Below are 18,652 nucleotides of genomic sequence, written 5' to 3' on the forward strand. Positions count from 1 at the left end.
CTATATATTAAAAAGATTCAGTTTGTCTTTTGTTCAGCGGGGAAGCAATTACAGAAGCCAGACCTTCTACCTTCTGCAACCCTCAACGACCCTGGGTCCATGCTCCCAGAGGGATAGAGAATGGGAAAGCTAACATGGGAGGGGTTATGGGGATTGGGTGTTGGGAATTGTGTGGAGTTGTACCTCTCCTACCTTATGCTTTTGTTCACTAATCCTTTCTTAAATAAAAAATTAAAAAAAAAAAAAAGAGTTGCTTTCTAGAGAACATGTAGTTAATACAAGACAGAACACCATTTTACTTCTAAAATATGAAAATTTGACAGTAGGTGAAAATGAGTATGAGCAACAAGGTGCACTAAATGCTTTCTTCCCAAATTTAGAAGAACTGCTTCATACATTTGCTATGGACTCAATTTTAGAAACATATTTTAGGATGACACATATACACACACAGACTGAGTTGTCTGAAAACTCATAAAGCATTTTTGCATGAAGAAAAATATGACTTTTCCAGCAACCAATGTATATAATCTTTTATAATATCCAACATTTTAGATACTAAAAGTATTTTCTGTTTTCAAACAGAAATTTTCTTTTCTTTCTTAAAAGTGGGAAGATAAAGTAGCATAAATAAAATGAAACACTTTTATAAAATTCAAGATCTTTATTTTATATTTTCATTTTCTACACTTCATGAAGGCATTGGTTTTGTTTGTTTGTTCGTTTACTAATAAATTTAGTGTATAATTTTTGCCCATATAACAACAAATGTTGGAAATCTTTACAAAATAAAGACTGGATTTACTTATGCAAATGATCCTTTTTTTTGAGTTTAACTTAACAAAATGGAAGAGAAAAACTGATGCTACATTGTTAGTAAGAAAATCATTTCCATATGAGAAAAATAAACTTGAATTATGATATATTTCTCCTAATGTACTGAAAAGCTGCATGAAGACAGTACTAGAAAAGTTATCCACAAAAACAGTTTCATTCTCTTTATGGTGTAGGATGTAAGTGAGGGGTTGAATCAGCTTAATTCTGGCAGAAAATTCAGGAGAGAACCATCAAAGTGACAGTGCCTTTTGTCCGCTTAAGAATGGCAACAGCTTCTTCATGGGTAACTCCTTCTAGACTCTGGCCATTGACAGCAATGATCTGATCACCCCTTTTTAGACGCCCATCTTCCGAGGCTGCTCCCTGTAATTATAAAGTAGGCTTGTTTACTTCTCAAAAAATGCTGCCTTGCAGCTACACAACAGGAAAAGATCTAAACAAGAATGTAAATTGCTCTGCATGTACACACATTGCTCTCAACTTCTCTTAGTTCTAGTGTTGAGATTCCAATTTGAGAAAGAAGTTAGCAGTCAGTGGATTAGTTGGATATATATATATATATATATATATATATATATATATATATATATATATATATTGTGTGTGTGTATTTGGTTGTTCAGCATAGCAGTTGGTAGAAACTCAAATTAATAAAGAGTATTTGGGAGCTTGACTTGTAGGAATGACTTCATTGCACCCATAATATACACACACATACCTACAGAAGGAAGACAAAGGACCAGGTAGGAACAAAAGCAGCTTTTCAGGACAAAGGCATGAGGATCAGAAAACCCAAAGGTTTACAGAAGTAAACCTTTCATATGCAATATGTTTACAGGGGGGAAAGTTATTAGTTCTTACACAGTCAAAATATCATAAATTATTTCCTGTATATTGTCAGAAATATACATGTCATTTCACTTCAGGCTGATTTTCCTTTAAACACAATTAAATCTCAAATTGCAAGTCCACATGCACACTGAGAAGGGTGGGGTAAAGCACAAATCCTGCCAATTCCAATTCTATGACTAAGATTGCTTAAGAGATACGGTTCTTTACTTCCAAAGGGTAAATGAAGTCTTTGTTCCTTCTCATATTCTTTATGTGTCTCTAAGTAATTAAGATTAAATGCAGACATTGATATTTGAAAAAGGAACCATATATTAATACATATTAGGAGTAGTCAGCTAAATGATAAAGAAACATGGAAAAGTTAAAGAGGAATCCATAATGATGACATTTTAAAATATGTTATAAGTAGTGTGTCTTAAATAAATTATTCCTAGGATGAGGAAAAGGACTTCATGATTCTTCTATTTGCTGACAAATGATGTTCGCATTTTTCAATGTATCAATGGCTGAATAAGAAAAATCTACCTAATTAAGCCTAACTCAAGTATGGTAGATATACATTGCATATATTCAAAATAATAGACTTTGACATGTATGTACTTTAAAAGACCACAAGAGTTATCTAAAGCACCTACATCTAGTCTTTTAGTAGGTTTGAAATAAGTTTTGTTCTTCTGTAATGTAAGTTTGAGATTCTGTATTTTCTCCTGTTGAACTTACATATCCCTACCAGAGAAATAGGATTATGGTTGGGGCTCAGTGCCTGCAATACAAATCCATGGCTCCTGGCGGCCATTCCCCCACCTCATTTTTTGAATAGACCAGAGAGAAATTGAGAAGTGAGGGGAGAAAGAGAAGAAGAAAGAAACACACCTGCAGACCTGCTTCACTTCTGAAACATCCCCCCCCCACCCGCCACCAACAGATGGGGAGTGGGGGCTCCAACCCAGAACGTTGTGTGGGTCATTGCACTTCATACCCTTAACCCAGTGAGCCACTGCCTATCCCCCTGGGAAACTTTCAATGGAGGGGATGGGACACAGAACTCTGGTGGTGGGAATTGTATGAAATTGTACCCCTGTTATCTTACAATCTTGTTAATCATTATTAAATCATTAATACAAATTTTAAAATAATTAAATGAATTTAAAATTTTTATTTCATCAATGTAGCAATAACTTAATTGAAATTCTTTATTAATCTGCAAATTTATTTTATGTACATTTCCAGGCCTATTTCATATGTTACAACAACAAAAAAGACTGACAGCAATACTAAGATTCCACAGCATACACAATTTATGAAAGACTAATCATATGCAATATGTTTACAGGGGGGAAAGTTATTAGTTCTTACACAGTCAAAATATCATAAATTATTTCCTGTATATTGTCAGAAATATACATGTAATTTCACTTCGGGGTGATTTTCCTTTAAATACAATTACATCTCAAATTGGGCAAAAATATTTAATGACCTATTCCTGTTGGGAATTTCAAAAGAAAATGATCAACTGTTAAGCATTTGGTATTACCTCAGGCCATAAACTAATAAGCCAGCTGCTGACCACTACTAATGAATGTTTAGTGGGGAAGAGAGTGGTTAAAATTCTCAAGCTTACCTTTGCAAATACGGTTTTAACATAAATCGGTAAGTCTCCATGAGGGCTGCCATATCCTCCTACTATACTGAAACCTAAGCCATCTGGTCCTCGGTCTAGAGTAATAGTTTTACACTGAGGGGGTCTATATTAGAAAAGAAGGGAAAAAAAGTTTTTAAATATATAGATATCTACATTTTTAAATCAACCAAGTTACCATTATTCTGTATAACATCAAAATATGAGTATGTTAGATTTCAAATATATGCGTATGTTAGATTTAAATTAGTGTACACTGTGCTCAGTATTTAAAATTTAATTTAATGAAATTCTATTTAACACCCTAATTCTATTATTCATTTACAGTTATCTTAAACTAACATATCATGGCTTATTCTAATTACATGGAAAAGTTTAATCCCTTTATGTGAAATGCAGAGACTATTTTAAAATCCAAAGGACTACTATTGAATGAATCAGAAGTAGTATCTCTGAGTTTAGACAAAAATCCATTATAGGAAATGTAAAATGCTTCCTAAAATTGTTTTAAACTTCTGGTATATGTCTCTCTTCTACTCTACTTATTTTATGAGTCTCTAAAGAATTGGTTGGTAACTGTTGGACAATTGTAACTTTTTAAATGTGGTATGGAGACTGAATTCAATGCCTCACACATGCAAGGCATACACTCTACCTCTGAGCAACTTTCTTGATCTTATTTTTTTTTTAAGTTTTATTTATTTATTCATGAGAAATGACAGGAGAGAGAGAAAGAAACAGACATCACTCTGGTACATGTGCTGCCAGGGATTGAACTTGAGACCTCATGCTTGAGAGTCCAAAGCCTTATCCACTGCACCACCTCCCGGATCAACATCTTGATCTTCTTTTTCTTTCTTTCTTTTTTTTTTTTTTATGAGAGAAGTGAGCACCTATGTGTGAGAGAGACCAAAACACTGTTCCACACTCAACAAAGTTTCATTTATTTTGTTTTTGGTGCTTTCAAGTGGTATCACAGATGGAACCTAGGGCTTCACACATGAAAGACATGCATTCTACTAGCTGAACTACTTCCCTGGATCTGTGAAAAATTTTAATCAAAGGATAATTTATTAAATGAGTAGACCTTGCTAAAGTCTTTTTTGCCTCTAGGGTTGTTGCTGGGGCTCGGTGCCTGCGCTACAAATCCACTGCTCCTAGAGGCCATTTTTCTCACTTTATTGCCCTTGTTATTGTTGGATAGGACAAAGAGAAATCGAGACAGGAGGAGAGGACAGAGAAGGGGAGAGAGAGATAGACACCTGCAGACCTGCTTCACTGCCCGTGAAGTGACGCCCGGCAGGTGGGTGTCAGGGGCTTGACCTGGGATCCTTACGCCGGTCTCTGTGCTTGGCACCATGTGTGCTAAACCCACTGTGCCCATGAAGACTTTTAAAGGAAGCTTAATTTAGTTCACACAGTGACCTCAAGGCTAATCTGTTTCCCTGAAAAACGCTGAGAGCTAAAATTCTGGGGTCACTTAGTGACACATATGCATGTCTGTCCATCCACTCATCTACACATCTATGATAAACTAAATTCATGCCATAGTCATCTAATAGTTTCAAATGACTTAACTTTTTTATTTCATATATCACCTATTATTCACTTTTATGTGAGTGGTAGGAACATATAAATTATAATTTAATACATGAACTCACCCTAAATCATCCTGAAATATACTGCTTGACTGCAAGCCAGTAAGAGACAGACCAACATTAGTAGGTTCCTGCTGGTGACTTGTGACCACACTCACATCTCCTCCAGCCACGACCTATATATCAGAGGAAGAAGGGGTGGAGGATAGATCTTTATATGGCTAGCAAGACATCAATAATTTTTCTTTATAAAAGGCATTTGGACTAAAGCAAGTATTATACTATCTACTTAATAATTTTCGTTAACATAATATAGAGCAAAGACAGAATCAAATTTTACAAGGTGGAAATAACTCCTCAAATGACAATATAAGTAGTCTTAATATCATAAAATTCTTTGATGATTTCTAAACATGGTCTCATTTGAAATTATTTAAAAAATATCTTAGAATATAAGCTGCTCCTCTTAAAATTTTGACAACCATTTATTACTAAGGCCCTGTATTTCCCCCTTTAATTTATTAAATAGTAAATATAGCAATGCATTTATTCCCCTTTTAAATTATTAAATAGTAAATATAGCAACACAAATCGTGACAATGTATTTTTAAGGATTTTTTTGGAACTCTCAATATAACCATTTATATTGAGGATAAATATTGATTGAAATAATTAGATAATCAGCTTTTACTGCTTTAATATACAACTTTGCATGTTCTTAAGTTATCCATATCTGAATAGTGCTTGGGATAAGAACATTACCTGCATTTCAATGGAGCCAGAAGTACTTTTCAGTAAGTTAACTGCTTGGGTGTGGGTCATTCCCTCTGTGGATGTACCACAGATAGTGACAATCCTATCCCCAACCTGGAAAGAAAGAAGACAAAGTCTGAAGGAATTTAGTATATTGAGACTGAACAATCATTTTCTTCCCTACCTTCCACATCACACATATTCTGTTATTAGGAACTAAAAAAAACCAAGGAAAACACTATAAGGAGAAATAGCCATAAATGGAAGTTTCACATGACTGAGGTTTATATAATGTGTTTGTTATTTCCTAGAGGAAGAAAGGGGAAGTAGAGGAGGAATGACCCTCACTTAATTATCTTGGTTATGAAATTGCTCCTATTAAATGAATAAAATATCTAATATAATTTGTAAACCAAATTTTTTGGACTTATTACTAAACACAATAGAAATAACTTTAAGCCAGGGGTTGGCAAACTATATTCCACAGGGAAAATCAGGCCCACTGCTTATTTTGGTTAATAAAGTTTGACTGGAAGACAGCCATACTTATTTGGCTGCTTTTAACACGGTAAAAGTGAGCAGTTGCAACAGAGACCCATATGCCCCACAATGTTCATAGTATTCACTAGCTGGTCCTTAACAGAAAAAAACTTTCTGACTCTTGTGCTATGGTAACAATCAGTTTTTTAAGTGTCAGTCATAAATTTAGGTATCAAAGTTAAGATAAACAGTGGTTAAGTTTTTAGATACTTTTGATACATGAGGCCATATAGATTTTATTTTTACAAAGAAAAAAACATTTTAGAGAACTACTGTGATAATTTCAAATGAGACCATTAGTATAGGCACCTCAACATTGAATCAAATTTTACACTGTAATATTCATATTAAATATCTGTAATATTGATAATCAAAGGTAACACAATAATAGTTTTTAAAAGTAAAATTTACAAATAGGGTAATGAACAATTTTCACTTCATATAATGTTCTAAGAATATTTCAAGTTTAACTTTAATAGTTTTAAACTAGTAAAAAAAGTAACTATATTGTTTATGTTTTCATTTCAATTACTGACAAATTTGTATACAGCTGCAATTTCGCCTATTAATTTTCTTCTTTTACTCAAACAAACCCTGTTATGGCTAGATTAGCTAATTTAAAAGCAGATATAGGCATTTAAAACTACCTGCGGGGGCCAGGTGGTAGTGTCGTGGGTTAAGCGCACATGGCGCCAAGCTCAAGAACCTGCCCAGTGATCCTGGTTCAAATCCCTGGCTCCCCATCTGCAGGGAGGTCGCTTCACTGGTGGTGAAGCAGGTCTGCAGGTGTCTATCTTTCTCTACCTCTCTCGGTCTTTCCCATCTCTCTTGATTTTTCTCTGTCCTATCCAACAACAACAATAGCAATAACAACAACAACAAGGGCAACAAAATGGGAAAAATAGCCTCCCGGAGTAGTGGATTCATAGTGCAAGCACTGAGCCCCAGTGGTAACCCTGGAGGAAAAAACAAAACAAAAACAAAAAAACTACCTACATAAGTAGCAGATTCAAAGGTCTATAAAAACTTTTGCCAGATTTGCAAGGGCTGGTAGGGCTTCCAGGGCTAATTTTAAAACTTACTCTGAGTTTCTGAGTCTGAGCTGCTACTCCACTTGGGTGCATCATTGCTATAAATATGGGAACGTCACCAAGTGGGCTGCCCACTCCTCCAGCAATGCTGATTCCCAATGAGTCTGAAGATTCCTGACATAAAAACAAAGCACATATGGTTAAAGTGTTATTTTCAACTGACTTATATTTTCTTTGAAAGAATATTATTTTTTATATAATTTTTATTAGTGGTTTAATACTGATTGACAAGATTATAGTATAAGAGGGGTAGAAGTCTATACAATTCCCTCCATCAGAGATCCATATCCCCTCCCCTCCATTGGAAGCTTCCATATTCTTTATCCCTCCGGGAGTATGGATTAAAGACCTTTATGGGGAGCAGAAAATGGAAGGTCTATCTTCTGTAACTGCTTCTCTGCTGAACATGGGCATTGTCAGGTTGATCCATACCCCTAGCCTATTTCTATCTTTCCCTAGAGGGGTAGGGCACTAGGGAGGTGGGGTTCTAGGACACACTAACGAGGTCATGTTTGGCAGAATACGCTATGGTTAACTGTAATCTAGGTATGAAAGTAAAAAAAAAAACAAGGCTGAAGAAAACTGAACTACCTTAACACAGGTGTTTACCATGATTTAGGAAGTAAAGCAAAGGGTTCCAATTTTTGGAAGTACAGAGATCTGTGCTCAAAGCCAGGAATCTACAGTTAAAAACATGGGAATGTAAAGTAAGTTTACACCTTTCAGTGACTCACTAGACCTTTTTTTTTCTTTTTACTTTATTGAATAGCAATAGAGGGAAACTGAAAAGGAAGAGACCTGTAGTACTGCTTCACTACATATGAAGCTTCCCCCTGCAGGTAGGGACTTGGGGCTTGAACATGGGTCTTTGTGCATGGTAATATGTGTGCTTAACCAGGTGTGCCACCACTGAATTCCCAACTCACTAGATCTTCACTCATAATAACAGTAATCATCACAAAGGACTTCAGAGTCCATTAATTAACAAGGCAATGGTAGGAAGTAAGTTTAGCACACAGTCAAGGCTCATGGAATCACAGCTACTGCTATTTTCTCTCTTGTATAGAGGAATCTGTAAAAAAGAAGCTGTCAGAGAAATCTATACCAGGAAAACAGAAAGTATCTGTTGCAGGCAAAGGCTTATTTATCAACATAAGAAGTGAGTGATCAGGTACTATGTTTTTTTCAGGTATTATTTTGTGTGGAGCACAGTATGCTGTTTTTGGCGACACAGAAAATTACAATAATTTTTCAAATGAGGTACTATGACCAGGATATGCAGTAAAGGATGCATTATGATGTTTCTGTTCTAGAAAACACAATTTTTTTCAGATGGTATTATGATACACTGAGATAACTAACTGGTAAATACATATGTATGATGTCAAATTGCCGGGCTAGCTTTGCAGGTGGGAGAGAGATGACCAGGGACTCATGGTTGAGCGGGGAAGCAGTTCAGTCTTTATTGATGAGCAGGGATGCAGTGCAATCAATCTAATCTCTCTTCATTAGAAAATCCTGTCCTTTATATCTCCTGAGGAGGAAATGTCAGGTCGAAAGAGGAAGTACGTAGGATAGGGGCTGGGGATAAGGAAAAAGTGCTTGAACCAGTGGGGATTAAATGGTGGAAAACAGGATGTGACTAGGAGAGGGGGCAGAGTGGAGAAAAAGCACGAACCAGTGGGGATTAAACCAGTGCAGGTTTCAAACAAAACAATGATTATGTAAATAGACCATAGTGTTAAGCAATGCAAGTGAACCTAACGTGATGATCAAAACAGAAGGGGTCTTAGAAGCAGAATTAGAAGCAGACCAACGTCAAGTAAGTATATATTGACTTATCTCCCCAATTACCTTTTTAATTTCAACTGTTCTTAATCCCTGTATTTCAGATGCTACTGTAAAGGTAAAAAAATAGATTATTAAAGAATTTTTTGTTAATTTTAATTTTGACATCTGGACCTCAATGAGACTAAATGAGATATTATTTTTTAAAAAAGGTGTTCAAAGTTACTAGTACACAAAATCAAATCTTTCTTATAAAAGAAATCTTCATTTCTTGAGTCTGACTTTCTTCCACTTCTTATTATATTCATTGATTATATAACTGTATAATTCATTCTGAATGAGTCAAAAACAGAATGTGCTTTAGGTAGAAAGACATGTGCACAGCTTAAAGGAATAAAGATATGGATGCACTAAAAAGAATCTATTAACTGAAGTGACTAAATTTTTAGAATATTAGTCACATTGCAGAGATTGCCATATGGTTAGTTTCTTCAATTTGAGTAACTTTCAAAGCAAAGAGCAATATGCGTCATGTTTCATGCAATTCAATAAAAAGAGTTTTACATAATTTTTTTTATTTTTATTATTCATGTTTCATTTTTTTCCATTTTATTGAAAGGTTAATTATTATAGTATGGTTGGTGTCTGCATATTAACTTTCCTAGTCAAAAATTTTTTGCATTCACACAAAAAAGAAGATTTTACTTGATACCTTCTATCTTTTGATTTACTGATTTTATATTAAACAGAAAAAGGAAGTAAATGTCAAATAATTAAATCTGCCATAGGCAGAGAGCTTCATGTTCAAATCTTTATACACATTAAAGTATGGAATGATTTTGGGAAAGATAGTTTGATAGAAGGTAATGAATGTTGAACAAAAATTAAACCAGTAAACATGCTTAAAATGCCAAATCAATCTTACATGCATTTTTCTTTGAGCTACTTTCCAGTGAGTCAGATGTACTGGATCCAGAAAGTGGAAAAGTAAATGATGACAGGCTGCTTTCACTCATCTACAAATAAAAAATAATCACTTTACAAAACTTTGGAAGCAATAATATACCCCCTAATGCCGAAGTATTTCAGAATTCAACTCTTACAATGCATCTAGAGAAGGGACCAGGCAGTGGCACATTTGGCTAGGCATACATGCTACAATGTGTAGTAGGACCTGGGTTTAAACCCCTGACTCACACCCATAAATGGAAAAGCTTCACAAGCTATGAAGCAGCACAGTAGGTGTCTCTTCCTCTCTATCTTCCCCTTCCCTCTCTACTTCTTCTGTATCCAATAATAATAATAATAATAAATATTTTTTAAAATAAAATATTTTAAAAAACAATGTATGTAGAGAAAAGAGTCTGTTAATAGCAGCATTTGTTAATTCAAAGAATGCCTCATGCCTCAGACAGTTTCTGGATATCTTTCTTTTTAATATATTTTATTTTTTTATTTTAATGAGCTAGCAATACAGAGAGATAAGACTATGAACTACTCAGCTCTGGCTTATGGTAGTGCAGATGAACTTGGAACACTGGAGTCTCAGGCATGAAAGTCTTTTTTGCATAACAATTATGCTAACTCTATGCCCCTGATTTCTCTCTAAGAAAGTTTAAAAGTGATATACATAACTTGAATATGTTAATTTAAAGGTTAAAGGGTTGAAATTGATTTCAAAGTAACTAAAATTTTAGTATATTTTCATAATTTATGAATCATATCTAGATTTAAATAATATAATGCACTAAAGTGGGGCTTAAAAAATCTAGAGTTAGGGCCAATTAACAGGAAACTAATTTTAGTCATTATAGGCCATTGAAGGACAAATTGATGAAAATGAGCTCCTATCATCATAAGACTGAGAAGTGGGATTTGCCAAGATACTTGTTCTATATAAACCATACTCCTATACAACTCACCTAAATGAGATGATCTTATCTGTGTATTAACTCATATTTATTGTAATAGACTTATAAATGTGGTATCTACATATATTAAGATATACATATATTAATCTACATATATTAAGTGGTTAACTTTTGAAGTTATAGAAAGAAAACATGTCTATTTAAATAAGGTTCCTAAAAATGACAAACTATTTCAGCCTACATTTTATTTATTCATTCGATCTAATCTACTGTCTTTCCCTATCTCAAACTCTACACCTCAGGCATGTTGCCAGTATACACCTTGTTTGGGTCTTTTGTTTTTGTCTGTTTGTTTACTTGGGGTATGTGGACTGCATTACCTGATGATTTCCACAGCTACTCACCTGGCTGCTCTGAGAAGGCCTTCTCTCTGAATGGAATGGACCAGTTTTAAGTCTTCCAACATCCAAAGTTACTATGCCTAGGGAACACTGAGGGAGTGGTTGCTTTATGGAAATATTTAATAAAGTGCTTTACATATCTTTAGATATATATTTTCCCCTTTAGGATCAAGTTTCTAAAAATATTTTTTATTGAAGGCTTAGTGATTTACAATACAGTTGTTAACAGTTGGGTAAAATTTCTCACCTCCTGTGATAGGTGTCTGCAAATCTCTAGAAATTTTCAGAAACATGGATACTTCAATATTTTCTAGAAAGAGGTTTTTCTAAAACATCATAACTAGTAAAAATAGCAAACAGTAACTGCCATATCCCATGCATTTTATTACCTTATAATTTACATGGAGATTATTTCTATAAAACTAAAGAGAAACTGAGAATTGAACAGTTATCTCATGAAATATGCTAAGTTAAGATAGGTCAAATGAACTCCAGTGTAAAGAACAAAACAGTAAAATTACCACCACCACTTATTTTCCCCTAATAACAAAGGTAATCATAACTAGATGAACTCTCTATTGCTACACTACACTTGAGTATGCTGTTATACAGAACTTAATAGGTCATACTGTTATAGAAACATAATAAGAATTGAAGGCAATTTCCTACTGGCCCTTTCCAAATAAACCATAGCATACAAAAAAAAAAAAAAAGCTATGTAGTCTAATATGGAAGTAAGGGCAATGAAATGCTGACATCTTTTTTAGCCACCAGGTTCCATATGCTACCGTGATGCCAACCTGACTTCCCTGGGCAGATGACACCACCAATATGTCCTGGAGTCCCACCTCCCAAGGACCCTGCCCCACTAGGGAAAGAGAGAGACAGGCTGGGAGTATGGATTGACCTGCCAATGCCCATGTTCAGCAGGGAAGTAGTTACAGAAGCCAGACCTTCCACCTTCTGCACCCCATAATGATCCTGGGTCTGTACTCCCAGAGGGATAATGAATAGGAAAGCTATCAAGGGAGGGAATTGGATGTAGAGTTCTGGGGGTGGGAACTGCTCTCTTATCCTATAGTTTTGTCAATATATCCATTTTATAAATAATTTTTTAAAGAAGCAGAATTTTATACAAAATAAACATAAATTGATAGTAACAAAAAAAGGAAATTGGGCTTTTCATTCTGGAGATTCTTCACCTAGGAGCTATTTGAAGAATATAAAAACCTAACAAAAGAAATCTATGTACACCCATGTTCATAGCAGCACAGTTTATAATAGCCCAAACCTGAAAGCAAGCCAGATACCTAACAACAGAGGAGTAATTTAGAATTTTTAGTATATATAAACAATGGAATATTGCTCGGCTAAAAGATATGTTGAAATCTTAATTTTTTCCACAGTTTCCATATCCATCCATCTTGGATAAAACTTGAAGGAATTATATTAAGTGAGTAAGCCAGAAGGAGCAGGATGACTACCACATGATCTCACTTATAGGTAGTACTTACTTAAGAAACAAGGCAAGAAAAAGAAAACACAAAGTAAAACTTGGACTAGATGTGGTATGCCAAAGCAAAGCAAAGGACTCTGAGATAAGGGAGATGGGAGAGGGTAGAGAAGGCACTGGGAATTCAGTGCATGATGGTTAAGAGAGACTGGGGTTGATGGTGGGACTGATGTGTAGACACTTATTATAGGCAAGTGAAGTGTACCTATGTATCAACAACTATAAACCATTATTTCCCCCAACAAAATAACTTAAAAAAAGGCTTAATCTTATATATAAAAAAGAACTTGGAATTTTAAAGTTAATATATTGGTTTATATCCAGCTTATATGATCATTGCTTATATGGTTAGGTGGATGTCTACCATAACTATTTACAACAGTACGCTATTTATTAACAGGATACAGAGGGAAAAGGTAGAGAACAACAGAAACATTATGGCAAATGTGATGATGCCAGGGATCAAACTCAGAACTTCAGACTCAGGACCATAGACTCAAAATTAAAAGCAGAATTATAAACATAGAGGTGGTGTAGTCTTAAGACTACTGGACTTGAGTTTATTTCCTATTTTTCCTATTAATAAATACTTTCAAGAAAGTGTTCTAAAGCCTAGAATGATACTTAGAGAAAGGAGTCTTACACTTGTTCAAATAATTCCCAGTGAATATACTAAGTAAATTTGCAATGAATTATTCTTATTTCATAATGATGGCCAATCCAGTTTGATTTTAAAAGAACTTTAAATGTCTCAATAGTTTTGAGTCAGAATAAGATCTGGCCCAAATAGTATCCTTTAGGGTTCAACAACAGTAATGCCTTTCATGCACATTCTTCATCTCTGAGAAAATACAACTACATCTAATCATGACTAGAATGGGATTAAATGGGACAGGATATATATTATCTTCGAAGGTGCAATGGCTACTCTCTACTCCCTGTATGGCATCTTTATTTCTACATCATTTTCCAAAGAGCCAGGGATAAAAGATCATCTTTTTTAAACAAGATTATTTTTATTTGTTTATTTATTAGAAAGACACATAGAGAGAGAGAAAGAACCAGACATCAATCTGGCATATGTGCTTCTGGGGATCGATCTCAGGACCTCATGCTTAAGAGTCCAGTGCCTTAGTCACTGTGCCACCTCCCAGACCACGAAAGATAATCTTCACTTATGTCATATCAAAAGAATAAACTCAAATATAAAATTGGAGGAACAGAGGCTACTACTATCTGGTTTTTCCTCTATAGCCTGATTATGTGTTTTTCTTTCAAGAAAATATTCATTAGCTTCTCATCTGAAAGTTGAAATGTTTACTTTAAGTAACATTAAACATAAACATAAACATTTAAGTTTATCATTATGACTACTGCTAAATAAATACTTATCTGGAGTAAGTAGCTAATTATTGAATATAAATAAATTATTTAGTATTGTATCACTCAATCTGGCATTTTACTGCCACCCTAATGAAAGACCCCTTACAGTGTGGGAGAAGATCTTTATACAACACACATCAGATAAAGGACTAATAACCAAAATACAGAAAGAGTTCAGTAAACCTAACACCAACAAACAAGTGACCCCATTAGAAAACAGGGTGAGGATATGGACATAAACGTCACCAAGAAGAGATCCAGAGAGCAAAACACATGAAAAGGTGCTCAAAATCACTGATCATCAGAGAAGTGTAAATAAAGACAACAGTGAGATACCACTTTACACTTGTGAGAATCTTATACCTTAGAAAGAACAATAACAATAAATATTGCAGAGGATGTGGGGATAAAAGGACTCTTCTCCACTGCTGGTAGAAGTGTACATTGGCCAAACCTTTGTGGCAAACAGTCTAGAGATTCCTCAGAACACTAGAAATGGACTTGCCAATGACCTAGCAATTTTTTAAAACATTTATTTATTCTTTTCTGTTGCCCTTGTTGTTTTATTGTTGTTGATGTCATCATTGTTGTATAGGACAGAGAGAAATCAAGAGAGGAGGGGAATACAGAGAGGGGGAGAGAAAGATGGACACCTGCAGACCTGCTTCACCACTTGTGAAGCGACTCCCCTGCATGTAGGGAGCCAGGGGCTCGAACCAGTGACCTTACGCCACTGATCCTTGTGCTTTGTGCCATGTGCACTTGACTCGCTGTGCTACCGCCCAATTCCCGACCTAGCAATTTCTTTCCTGGGGATTTACCCAAAGGAAACAAAAGCACCTGTCAGAATATATCAGTGTATACCTTTATTAATAGCACCACAATTTGTAATAGCCAAACCTAGAAACAACCCAGATATCCAACAACAGATGAGTGGCTAAAAAAAATCAGGGTATATATACATGATGAAATATTACTTAGTATTCAAAAATGATGAAGTCATCTCCTTTGCATCATTTTGGGTAGAACTAGAAAACATCATGTTAAGTGAGATAAACCAAAAAGAGTAGAATGAAAAATGATCTCAGTTATAAGCAGGACCTAATAAATAGGGACACAGAGGGAAAACACAAAGTAAAACGTGGACTGGGGATGGTGCATTGTCTCAAAGCAAAGAACTCTGGGGAAGGAGAAGGATGGAGGAATGGATGAGAATTATGGGTCCTGGTCCATAATGAAATTATACTCATATATCAGTAGCTGTACTATAAAGCATTAAATCCCTCAATAAAAATGTCTTACCTGAGTTAACATTTAATACATATTTATTTTTTATCTTATTCTACTGAGACAGACAGAGAGAGAGATAGAGAAAGAGACCCCGAGACCAGAGTACAGCTCAGCTCTGGCTTATAGTGGTTCTGAGGATCTAACCTAGGGCCACAAAGCCTTAAGCATGATGAATCTTTTGTATAACCATTATGCTGTCTCCCCAGATCAAGTCAACATATTAAATATTAGAAACCAGTGCTTACTTGACTATGGTAGTTCAGTGTTACATTCTCTTTCAACTATACTGTTACACAATATTATTTTTGGTATATGATTTTTACCTTTAGTAAAGCAGCAACAGCTTCTTGAGTGGCATTACGGACATCTTCTCCATTTACCATTAGTATCTGATCTCCCTGCATCAGTCGTCCATCAGAATCTGCAATTCCTCCTTTGACAATGTCTGACACAAATACTCCAGTATCATTTCTGCAAAAATAATTTTGAATTTCAGTATCATTATTTTTTCTGAACTATGTTGTAATGTTCACATAATGAAAGACTAATATGTTTAACTGAAATTTTATTTTTATGATTAGTTTTTTAAAAAATTTTTTATTATCTTTATTTATTGGATAGAAACAGTCAAAAATAGAAAGGTTAGGGAAGACAGAGAGGGAGAGAGAAAGAGAGACACCTACAGCCCTGCTTCACCACTTGCAAAGCTTTCCTTCTGCAGGTGGGGACCAGGGGCTCAAACCCAGGTCCTTGTGCACTGTAACATGTGCGCTCAACCAGGTGCGCCACCACCTGGCCCCGATTAGTTTTTTACCATAACAAAAATCATGACAGTTTATGAATTTAACACTGTTACCCAGTACCTAATGTATTTACTGGGACACAGCAGATATTTAAAAGATACTTAGTAGCTGTTTCATCAAATGACTTCTAAATTCCTCCAAATACTGAAAGTCTGAAACCAATGTTTTCTGATATTACATTACTCAGTTGGTTGAAAATAGCTGCCAAACTAACACCAGAAATAGATAAAGATTCTATTTCTGCTAGAACTCTGAAAAAAATTAAATCATTTCCAAAAGACCACTGGACTTGCCCTTCTCAGTCATACCTTTTACCAACAATACTTAATCCCAGGCCTTTTCCTGGTTTTTTCTGTAGCTCAATGGTAAAGGTGTCATACATGTCCTCCTCTTTGTATGGAGCCTCATCTCTGTAGAGTGTCAGACGGACTCGTTGCGGTGTCTGTCTCAGGACATTTATTGCTTCATCATGTGTGGCCTTTCTCAAGTCAATTCCATTCACCTAAACCAAAATGGGACATGACTGTAAAGAACCTAGTGAGTTAAGCAACATTAAAAAGCAGGGGGAGGAGGTTATTTGAGAGTGTAGAGGGTAATGGAAGAATAGGGAAAAGTAGGCAGGGGCAGAGAAGAGAGAAAGAAGTAGAAGCAGAAGCAAAAGTAGAAGACCAGCTCCATAGGTTAGCTTTTTCATTATTAATTGTATAGGTCAAACATACAACATTCTATACCTCTAAAATCTGATCTCCAGCCCACAGTCTTCCATCTTTACAGGCTGCTCCTTCTTCATAAACTTCATGAATGATAATGGCACCCTAAGGGAATGAAAAATCCAAAATAATATTTATATTTTATTCTACTTTCCCTACAATAGCAAGCATAAAGGAGTCAATATATATTGCATTTTTTATAGACAGTTATATATGGAGGGCATCCATTCACCGATATGTGAGTCACTTATCAAAATTAAAAGAGAGGTGGAACAGTAAAACTTCTGCTAAAAGCTTCAAAGAAGTTTATTCATCTTTCTAATAGTGGAGATGTCTAAAGAACATAGCATAATAAACCATATACTTAAATATAAGATATATATGTACTTTTCTCTATATGTAAATAAAACCATTAGATTTGAAAAGTATTGTTGACATTTAGGCATTGTTATTTATAATTCAATTTTTTCAGATTCCTCTCAATATGAGTAAAATCCAACTATATCTTGTCAATAAAAATATAATAAGGATTAGGGAACTGATAGAGATATATATTTTTAATTTTATTTATTTACCCTTTTGTTGCCCTTGTCTTTTTATTGTTGTTGTAGTTATTATTGTTGTTGTTATTGATGTCATCGTTATTAGATAGGAGAGAGAGATATGAAGAGAGGTGGGGAAGATAGAAAGAGGAGGGAAAGATAAGACACCTGCAGGCCTGCTTCATCACCTGTGAAGGTACTCCCCTACAGGTGGATAGCCAGGGGGCTTGAACTCCGGTCCTTGCACTTTGCACTACGTGTACTTAATCCACTGAGCTTCTGCCCGACTCCCGATAAAGAGATATTTTCAACCTAAATGTCAAAAGTAGTGTGTGTATAAAAATCTAATTGAATCAGTACTGGCTTACTCAAGATAAAAAAATCTAGTACTTAATTGAATTATTTATTTATTTACTGATTTTTGCACATAGACAAAGAGAAATTGAGAGGAAAGGGGAAGTAGAGAGGGAGGGAGAGAAAGACAACTGCAGTGCTGTTTCACTGCTCTTGAAGCTTTTCCTCTGTAGGTACGGGCTTGGGACTTGGACCTGGGTCGTTGTACACTGTAACCATGTGCATCCCCTTAATTAAATTTATGATCAACAAAGTAAAGTGACAATGACACAGTTTAATAATAATGTTTCACTTCAGGAGTACCTGGTTGAGGACACATATCAGTATGAGCAAAGATCGGAGTTCAAACTCTTGCTCCCCATCTACAGGGGGGATACTTAATGAGCACTAATGTAGGTTTATCACTCTCTACCTCACCCTCCCCTCTCAATTTCTCTCTGTCCTGTCAAATAAAATAGAAAGAACAACAAAATGAAAAAAATAAAGGCAGCAGGATAGTGCTGGCACTGAGCCAAAGCGATAACCCTAGTGATAATTTAAAAAAAAGAAAGAATGTCCTCATTAGAAAAAAAAAGTTTCATATATTAAAACTAACAATCTCGGGATTGTTTCAGCAAAATCAATCAAATACCTAGGAATAAAGTTGACCAAAGAAGTGAAAGACTTGTATGCTGAAAACTATGAGTC

At 35.1% G+C, this 18,652-nt stretch overlaps 1 protein-coding gene across 12 annotated transcripts in view; it reads right to left on the minus strand.

The window, feature by feature from the left end:
* Positions 1 to 269: 269 nt before the first annotated feature.
* MPDZ (multiple PDZ domain crumbs cell polarity complex component) overlaps positions 270 to 18,652 on the minus strand; it is a 163,356-nt gene continuing 144,973 nt past the window's right edge. For 6 of the 12 annotated variants that reach the window (XM_060199575.1, XM_060199585.1, XM_060199580.1 and 3 more), the window contains 11 exons: positions 17,091 to 17,174; positions 16,668 to 16,861; positions 15,880 to 16,027; positions 11,374 to 11,475; positions 10,024 to 10,114; positions 9,165 to 9,208; positions 7,302 to 7,424; positions 5,689 to 5,793; positions 4,990 to 5,102; positions 3,311 to 3,434; positions 270 to 1,200 (listed from right to left, as the gene is read on the minus strand). In XM_060199575.1, the coding sequence (XP_060055558.1) occupies positions 1,054 to 1,200; positions 3,311 to 3,434; positions 4,990 to 5,102; positions 5,689 to 5,793; positions 7,302 to 7,424; positions 9,165 to 9,208; positions 10,024 to 10,114; positions 11,374 to 11,475; positions 15,880 to 16,027; positions 16,668 to 16,861; positions 17,091 to 17,174 (1,275 nt within the window). In that variant the 3' untranslated portion in view covers positions 270 to 1,053. The remainder of the gene's footprint in view (positions 1,201 to 3,310; positions 3,435 to 4,989; positions 5,103 to 5,688; positions 5,794 to 7,301; positions 7,425 to 9,164; positions 9,209 to 10,023; positions 10,115 to 11,373; positions 11,476 to 15,879; positions 16,028 to 16,667; positions 16,862 to 17,090; positions 17,175 to 18,652) is intronic. The other 6 variants (XM_060199586.1, XM_060199582.1, XM_060199579.1 and 3 more) reach the window with 3 other exon arrangements.

Source organism: Erinaceus europaeus, chromosome 10 (genome assembly GCF_950295315.1).
Source record: "Erinaceus europaeus chromosome 10, mEriEur2.1, whole genome shotgun sequence".
Classification (NCBI taxonomy): domain Eukaryota; kingdom Metazoa; phylum Chordata; class Mammalia; order Eulipotyphla; family Erinaceidae; genus Erinaceus; species Erinaceus europaeus.